This window comes from Lactuca serriola, chromosome 2 (genome assembly GCF_051521515.1).
Source record: "Lactuca serriola cultivar US96UC23 chromosome 2, Lser_US96UC23_V15, whole genome shotgun sequence".
NCBI lineage: Eukaryota > Viridiplantae > Streptophyta > Magnoliopsida > Asterales > Asteraceae > Lactuca > Lactuca serriola.
Window position 1 is genome coordinate 217,299,935 of NC_136409.1, and position 8,149 is coordinate 217,308,083.

Sequence of the window (8,149 nt, forward strand, 5' to 3'; positions counted from 1 at the left end):
GAACTCCACCAACAACGCTCTGCAAGCTGCAATGTAGTTTACTGTTAGATCTACACAAATATAATCTAACACTGAAGAAGACAAGCATTCAAATGCCAGAAACCACCAAACACCTCAGATTGCACCGTTTGCAATCTTAACGTTGACCGTCGCTTGACGTTGGGTGTCAGAAAACAAGAAGTTAACCCTACCGTTATAGTCAAGCGATCGTTTACTCTTAAGATTGACAGTGTCTGAGAGAGTTTAAACCGTCGTTTTTATGAACAACGTGAAATCCACCTTAAATCAACAGGTTGAAGCAACCGATCGAACAGAGGACACAAAACTATCAAGAAAACTCAAGAACAAAAAACGAGATCTGAAAACCCTAACTCAAAAAACGAGAAATCAACGAACGACGCAGGAATAACCCCGCTCTGATACCATGCTAAAAACTAAACCAACAAATCTATCACAACATCAACAGATCTTTTATTAATAAGATCCAGTTGGTTTTCAGGAACTTACAAACCAAAACCTCACTACATAACACTCACCCTCAAACAAAATAGACTACAAGAACAGATTACAAAGTTTTCCATCTAAAACATTCAATCAGAACAAACGAGACAAGATTCAACTAAAACCCTAATATGAAGAAGACGAAGATGAGACAACGAAGAGACTTGATCAACTCGATTAAGTGTTTGCTAATCTGAACACTAACCATATATATACATCCGGTTCAACCCATTAACCATACCCGTAATATATAGATCCACGCATGCTTCCAAGTTCTTTTAAATCAGCTTCAATACCTGCACTATTAACATAATACACAATACACCCAAAACTAAAAACACTAATTTTTAACTCTATAGTTTTACAATTATGACTCAAGTAAAGCAACCTTTTCTCAATGTTAATCTTGCTCATAAACATACACTTTTAACATCATGTTTTACCTTACTCCTAACTTTGACATGTTTTTCCTTCTTAGCATCATCTACAGGTCATCACGACGAACATGTCAAAGGTTATCAGTCAATCTTCAAGACAAATTGTCGGCATTTTACCTCCCCTTACCCAATAAACGGATTTACAAAGTATGTTGTTGTGTCAAAATGACTATATACATAGGCTGTTACACAAGACAAATATGATAGTTTACAAAAATAGAAAATATAGTAGTTACAAATTTGGTTGAGTTTATGAAATCATCTCAAATTGGTTTTTATGTTTCATTTCTTTGTAAATTTAGTTAATTTGGCGACAGAATGCAAACATTAACAAAATAACATAAGATAAAATTAATTAATAAGTTTTAATGAAGTGGTGAGATTTTGTTCCCTTCAAACGAAATAACAGTGTTAGAGTATCACTAGAGATGAGTACACTAGATCAATTACCGAGCTCGAATCCCAATACCTAAACCCGAACTGATTCCAAAGATTCAACAAGGTGCTCAGTTCCCACTTTCACCTGAAATTGGGATCGAGTACTATCGCGTTCTATTCCATCATTTTCCCCAAAATACTGATCCCAAATCGAATTTAGCAAATATTCGGTTGAACGTTTCACGAATGATTTGCTGAATGTCTGATTGTTTACATCCCTAGATGTAGCTGTGTAGGTGTTAAAACAGTTAATATTATAAACAAATAAACAATATTATATTATAATACATAATATTTATACAATTAATAGAAAAATAATAGTTCTAACTTCTAACTTCTATCTTCTAATATTTCTCTCTCTCAATCGGAGCATAATCGTCGTCAGTCCTCAAAACGCGACCCACCACCCTCTCCTACTCTATCCTTCTCACGTTTTCACTTCCTTATTTTTCATTTCATTTCATCTTCTTTTCTCTCTCTTGGCCCCCTGATGTTTTCTCCTCCAGTTTCATTGCGCTCTGTGCACTAGTTAGTAATTACACAAAGAGGAACACAGCAACCGATTATACTCTCCTTTTTGCTGTTTCCAATTCCCAAATGTCGGCAATAAAGAGCCCACCATCGAGCAAATTGTTTACGTTAGGGCTCGTATCAGCATGGTACTCATCGAACATTGGTGTGTTGTTACTCAACAAATACTTGCTAAGCAATTACGGATTCAAGTACCCAATATTTCTTACAATGTGTCACATGTCCTCCTGCGCTTTGCTCAGCTACATCGCCATTGCATGGATGAAAATAGTCCCTTTGCAGACCATCCGATCTCGTGTTCAATTCGTTAAAATCTCTGCTTTGAGTCTAATCTTCTGTGCCTCCGTTGTCAGTGGTAATATCTCGCTTAGGTATTTGCCTGTATCGTTTAATCAAGCAATTGGCGCTACGACGCCATTTTTCACGGCGGTGTTTGCGTACCTCATGACTTTAAAGAGTGAAGATTGGCTTACGTATATCACCCTCATTCCTGTTGTCACCGGCGTTGTTATCGCCAGTGGGGTATGTTTTCATCTCTATTCTTTTCAATTCGATAAGAAACTACTGAAATTAGTCAAATCAGCTCCGATTTTAAGTATGTTCTTTTGCTAATTTCACTTCTTAGGGCGAGCCAAGTTTCAATCTGTTTGGATTCATAATGTGTGTTGGTGCGACAGCTGCCAGAGCACTCAAAACCGTGGTACAAGGGATATTGCTTACTTCTGAAGGGTAAACATTTCTTCATTACCATAATCTATCAAGGTCCATTGATTTGTATCAAGGCTGTTATATCTGACGAGTAAATACGTCTTATTTTGCTTAAGTGAGAAGCTGAACTCCATGAATCTCCTTCTGTACATGGCTCCTATTGCTGTCATACTCCTGCTTCCAGCAACAATGTACATGGAAGAGAATGTGGTTGGCATAACAATAGCACTCGCTAGACAAGATTTTGGGATCATTTGGCTCTTGATTTTCAACTCTTCACTTGCTTACTTTGTGAATTTAACCAATTTTTTGGTCACAAAACATACAAGCGCCCTTACACTTCAGGTTAGGATCATCGAGTCATTGACACTTACAAAAGTTTATAAAAATTTTCATCTTTTTATAATTGGTTTGATTGGTTCAGGTCCTTGGAAATGCAAAGGGAGCAGTAGCAGTAGTTGTCTCAATATTAATTTTTAGGAATCCGGTTTCTGTGACTGGGATGGCTGGCTACACACTCACAGTTCTTGGTGTTATTCTCTATGGAGAAGTTAAGAAACGTAGCTCCAAATGAGAAAATGTTACTGTTTTTAACTTTTAACTTAAGCTGAGTTGACTCGTTTTTTGCTTCTGCATTCAAGGGCACCGCATTGATAGGAACAATTTTGGCAAGGAAGCCCTTAGGCTAACACATCTCTAGACTTGCCCCTATTAGAGAAAATTCTTCTTTTATTAGTTTTTGTTACATTCTTTATGGAAAAGAGTTGTAGAATTAATCCCACAAAACTACATCATATCAAGTTTGTAGTGATTTATCTGTTTAAAAACTTTTCAAAATCCCAAGATTAGGGTGTGTTGGATACCCCCTTTCCATGATTATATCTATCCAATAGTTGTTTCTGGGGTGGTATCTTTGAAACCATAAGAAACACGCAAGAAAAAAGAGAGTTTTGAGTGTATGGGAAATAGTAAGTGGCAACTAAATTTCAAGTACAGAGGAAGTAGTATGTTTAGATAAATATGGGCACCCATGGAACCAACCAATCAAACAAAAGGAAGTCAATAAGTCGAAAGGAAAGCTTACTCATCAAACGACAATAAAAGACAAACACAAGCAAAACAAGCCGAAAACTTTGTTGGAAAATGGTAAGTAGAAGATGAACATCATGAATTTGTAGGTGTTTCAAACTTCAAACTTCTGGGATAGAAGCTGCAGCTGCTGTTGCTGCTGCTGCTGATGCTGCTGATGCTCGCTTAATGGATGCAGACTTGATGAGATGATTGTAGCTCCCCTTCTCCTTGAAGAGCTGTGAGAAATGATGCTTGCAATACAAAATCCCCTCCAATGCTGCATAGTTTGATGGAGATAAAGAACAGCCTCCATGGGAGCACTTGAAACAAGACTTGTGGTATGATTCATTCTCCACTGTTACCTGAATTAAATAACAAATACCAATCAGAATATTAAAAAAAAGGACAAATGCCAACAGCCAACATGTGGGAGGTAATCACAATGTAAACCTGATACCTCATACCTTACTTATGGATTTTTAAGCATGAAATGAATAAGCCTTATAACATACCTTCTCGAGAGGATAAGCAGTTTTGCCACAAGTAGCACATTTCTCTTGAGTCCCCGAAAACATGCCAGCAGCTTTGCTTGGTGACTTTGTCTACACATATAATCATATAATTAGGTGTTGTTTCTTTTTCACCATTTAACCCGTAAACATCATTTAATGAGAAAAAAAAATCATGGCCTAATATTTATGTTAAAAAGACCGAAATTTTACCAGCATTGGAGATAACTTCTCAGCCGCCTTTGCAGCTGTAAAAAAAAACCCGACAACCCGTCAAAGATTCAAACTAAAAATGATCAAAAGAACCTACAAAAAGCAAATGAGGATGAAAAAAGCATACGTGATTGGAAGTTTTTGTTGAAATTTCCACTCTCCTTGAAGAGCTGCTCAAAGTGAGGCTTGCAGTAGAGCACACCTTCCATTGATGAGTAATTGCTCAACTGAAATGTAACTATAATTACTTACTATGCCATTATACCTTTAGTCTAAAATCGTTGCAATGTCATTCAAATCCAAAACAATTTTCATTGGTATTAGATTTTAAAACAGGTTAGACTTGCATTCTTGATTTATCTTTTTATTTCCACAATTTCGTATAAACTCATCAATTCTTGCTGCATTTTATAAGAATGATAAATAGTTTGCAAAGAAAAGTCAACTATAACTGTTCTGAAAGTCAACCATTTTTGATTATCAATAAACTACGTAGTTGTGCCCATTTCATTATCTTAATTCATAATGGACAAGCATATCACAAGGAATGTTAATTAAAATAATGTTCCCTGAACAAATATCTTAGATCTACAGGCGCCATTAATGATTATCAACACAATTTACATAAATTCCAAAACTAATTATCGTACAATTAAAATATAGATCATATGAAATAAACATTATAAGAAAATTATTCATCATCATCATACCTTAAGGGTACCTTTGCAATGGCTACACTTGAAGCAAGATTTATGATAATCAATACCATCAGCAGACAAAAGCTCCACTGGGTAAACAGTCTTCCCACAAGCCTTGCATTTTTGCTGTGTTCCGGTAAAAGACATAATTGCCCTTTTCCCCTATGGATCTGATCTCGATCTTTTCCTCTACCTCCCTACTGTCAACAACCAATCAGATGTGAAACCTTTATACCCTTTTCAATTCAATTCAATCTGAACCAACACCTGTAAAAGAAAATCCTAAAGGCTTTCAACTTTACCAATCCGATCTGATAGAAAAATGAACATAAATTGCTGAAAAGATCTGAGATTTTGAAACCCCATCCTAATTAAAGTTGCGTTTGTTTCAAAGAAAAGTCGGGCTTGTTGAAATCATCAGTTTCTAGAAAAATATGAACATTAATTGTTGAAAACTGAAAAGAACCTACTATTTCGAAACCCCATCATATCAAAGTTGCTTCTAGCTTTAGAAATGACTGGGGTTATGTTGGAATCGTCAATTTTAAGAACAACATGAACATCAATAGCAGAAAAGATCTACTATTTTGAAATCCCATCATAATCAAATTTGCTTTATATTTTAAAAAAAAGTTGGGTTTGGTCGTATCATCAATCTCGAGAAAGCACTACGAACATAAACTGCTGGATGTTATATCTTTTGAAAGAAAGATTAGATTGGTAACATACCTGTGATAAATTCAGATAGTTTTGTTGAAATTTGAGTTGGATTTGTCGATCGAAGTCAAAATCCTTCTGTTTTCAGAGGTCAAATTGTAGGGAATGTCTGAGAAGGATAGACGCAGCGGAAAGAAATGGGTTTTTTTGGGGAACTGTGTGATATTTATATATATATCAACCAATGCTGGGGAAGAGATGTGCTTTTTGCAAGCGTTAGTGGATGGAGCGAAGATGATGATAATGAAATAGATGAAAGATTCTTGACTGATTTACAAAATTGGTCCCTTATGTATCTCCAACATGCAGAAGTTTCCTATTTTACTTCAGTTTACACATATAGGTCATACGGATCTTTGGATATACTCATATACCCATTGGTACAAAAGTAATACTAGTATCTAATTTTGATGGATTTATTAACTTTTATTAGTTAGTTAATAAATAATCTCTAAGACTCTAACTGCTATGGAATACGGATACAAAATATTTGTAAGATCAATAATACAGGGCCAGTTTTGTAATTTCCACTATTTCTTTGCTGGAAACGCATTGGCTCATGTTTGGCTGTTTGTCGCCATTTCATTTAACGTATGCTGACCAAACACTCTCCTTTTTCTACTTTTATTTTCTTTTCCATAAAAAATAAAGGAAAAAACGTATTATTTTATTTTTAATATTCAAGAAAGAGACTGTCATAATCTGGGTAGAACCCGTAGAAGAAGAACTTTTAACCATAAAATGCTTTACATTGTTGATTATTCCTTTTGTATCATAATAATTAAAAAAAAACAAAGAAATATATTATTTTGGTTTATAAATCCTTTTATAAACTAATGATAAAATTACAATTGGTCTCTTTGGTTTTGGTTTGTCAAAACTTACATAGAGCGACAACTATCAAAATGTCTATGCATTGCCCCTATAGTTTCAACTTTTTTGCGTGTTTTGGTCATTGTTTTCTATTCTTCTTAACTTATTTTGGACTTTTTTTTTCATGTTCTTTTAACTAATTAAATTAGAAAAAAAATGTGTTGACCTACCCTAAACCTAACCCCTTCCTCCCGTTGTTCATTGTTCCTTATTCCGGTCAATTTCCCAGCAAAACCCGCAACCTCCGATGCTCTCCCTTCCAACACCATAGGTGACTCCTTATGACCATCCCTTTAAAGAAATTAGAAACCTAGATGACTATCATATTTACAATTAGAAACCCTTTGACCAAGATGAATCAAATACAAATTTAGGTAATCTTAGGTTAATAAACCAAAATATAGGTTTTCTATACCCAAATAAGATGAATTAGTTGCAAGTTTCTGAACCCAAATATAACCTCCATCAACACGAAGAAAGGGGAATTAACAAGGAGAAGGAGTACTAGGTGGTGCCACATGATTTTATGGTGAATGTGAGATATTTACCTATCGAAATTGGTTCTAGATAAAAGAGACGATGATGGTCGGAGACAATGAAGATGATGGAGGTGATGGTTAGAGACAACGAAGGTGATGGTCGAAGTTGTTGGAAGGTGATGACTAAAGACGATATTGGCCGGAAGTGAGATTGAGATGAATAAGAGAAAACACGAGGCAACAACATCGTTAGCTATGATGTTGATGTTGGTCAGTAGTAGAGGTGGCTCCAACAATCATAAATCTTGTTGTCGATAAAAGAGTTTGGTGATACTTGTCTTATAAGGGAATAAAAATGATAGAATGTCGATAGTTTTAAGGATTTCTATTGGTGAGTAAGTGAATTTGGGGATAGGTGGTGTTTATCTAACTATTTCTTTAATAAAATTAATTTATATGTAATATAATTTAATAAGGATACAATAGTAATTTAATTTAATTATGGAACAAAATGAAATTATATGACCAACCATACAAGAAATTGAAACAACAAAGAAAACCACCTATAAGTTTTTTTTACTTATAGTCAACCAACCAGTTCATCAAACCACAGGGACCAATGGTGTAAGTTTGTCTAAATTAAATACAAATTTATACAAATGGTCCTTATAATTCATAAAAGAGACCACAATAGTCCATGTGGAAATTTTGTTTAGTTGATGGTCTTTGAGATTTTAAACTTTTGCACCGTAAAGCTTTATACTTCATTAAAAAAGCAAGGGTAAAGTAAGGGTTATGTTCATGAAAAATTACTTATGTATCATTTCTTAAGTTTTTTGAGTTTTTAAAATGATATATAATTAAAAAAGAAAAGACAAATCTTTATCTATCTATCTATCTATCTCACACAAACATGACATAACACCATACCAAAATCATCACCATAATAATAATGAAATAACCCTTCTTGCCTC

At 34.7% G+C, this 8,149-nt stretch overlaps 2 protein-coding genes across 5 annotated transcripts; one reads left to right on the forward strand and one right to left on the reverse strand.

Annotated features, from left to right (window-relative positions):
- The first annotated feature begins 1,725 nt into the window (after window positions 1-1,725).
- LOC145088536 (putative sugar phosphate/phosphate translocator At3g11320) lies at window positions 1,726-3,409 on the forward strand. Its single transcript, XM_079026904.1, has 4 exons — window positions 1,726-2,429; window positions 2,533-2,636; window positions 2,732-2,960; window positions 3,040-3,409. The coding sequence occupies exons 1-4, from the start codon at window positions 1,974-1,976 to the stop codon at window positions 3,187-3,189; spliced, it is 939 nt and encodes a 312-aa protein (XP_078883030.1). The 5' UTR covers window positions 1,726-1,973; the 3' UTR covers window positions 3,190-3,409.
- Window positions 3,410-3,606: 197 nt separating this feature from the next.
- Window positions 3,607-6,046, reverse strand: LOC145088537 (LIM domain-containing protein WLIM2b-like). 4 transcript variants are annotated; one of them, XM_079026908.1, is made up of 6 exons: window positions 5,836-6,046; window positions 5,119-5,303; window positions 4,536-4,635; window positions 4,409-4,443; window positions 4,199-4,288; window positions 3,607-4,048 (listed from the first exon to the last, which is right to left on the reverse strand). In XM_079026908.1, the coding sequence occupies exons 2-6, from the start codon at window positions 5,251-5,253 to the stop codon at window positions 3,806-3,808; spliced, it is 603 nt and encodes a 200-aa protein (XP_078883034.1). In that variant the 5' UTR covers window positions 5,254-5,303; window positions 5,836-6,046; the 3' UTR covers window positions 3,607-3,805. The 4 variants fall into 4 exon arrangements, with proteins under 4 accessions (XP_078883034.1, XP_078883033.1, XP_078883031.1 ...); XM_079026907.1 differs by having other exon boundaries at window positions 5,119-5,306; XM_079026905.1 differs by having other exon boundaries at window positions 5,119-5,373.
- Window positions 6,047-8,149: the final 2,103 nt, after the last annotated feature.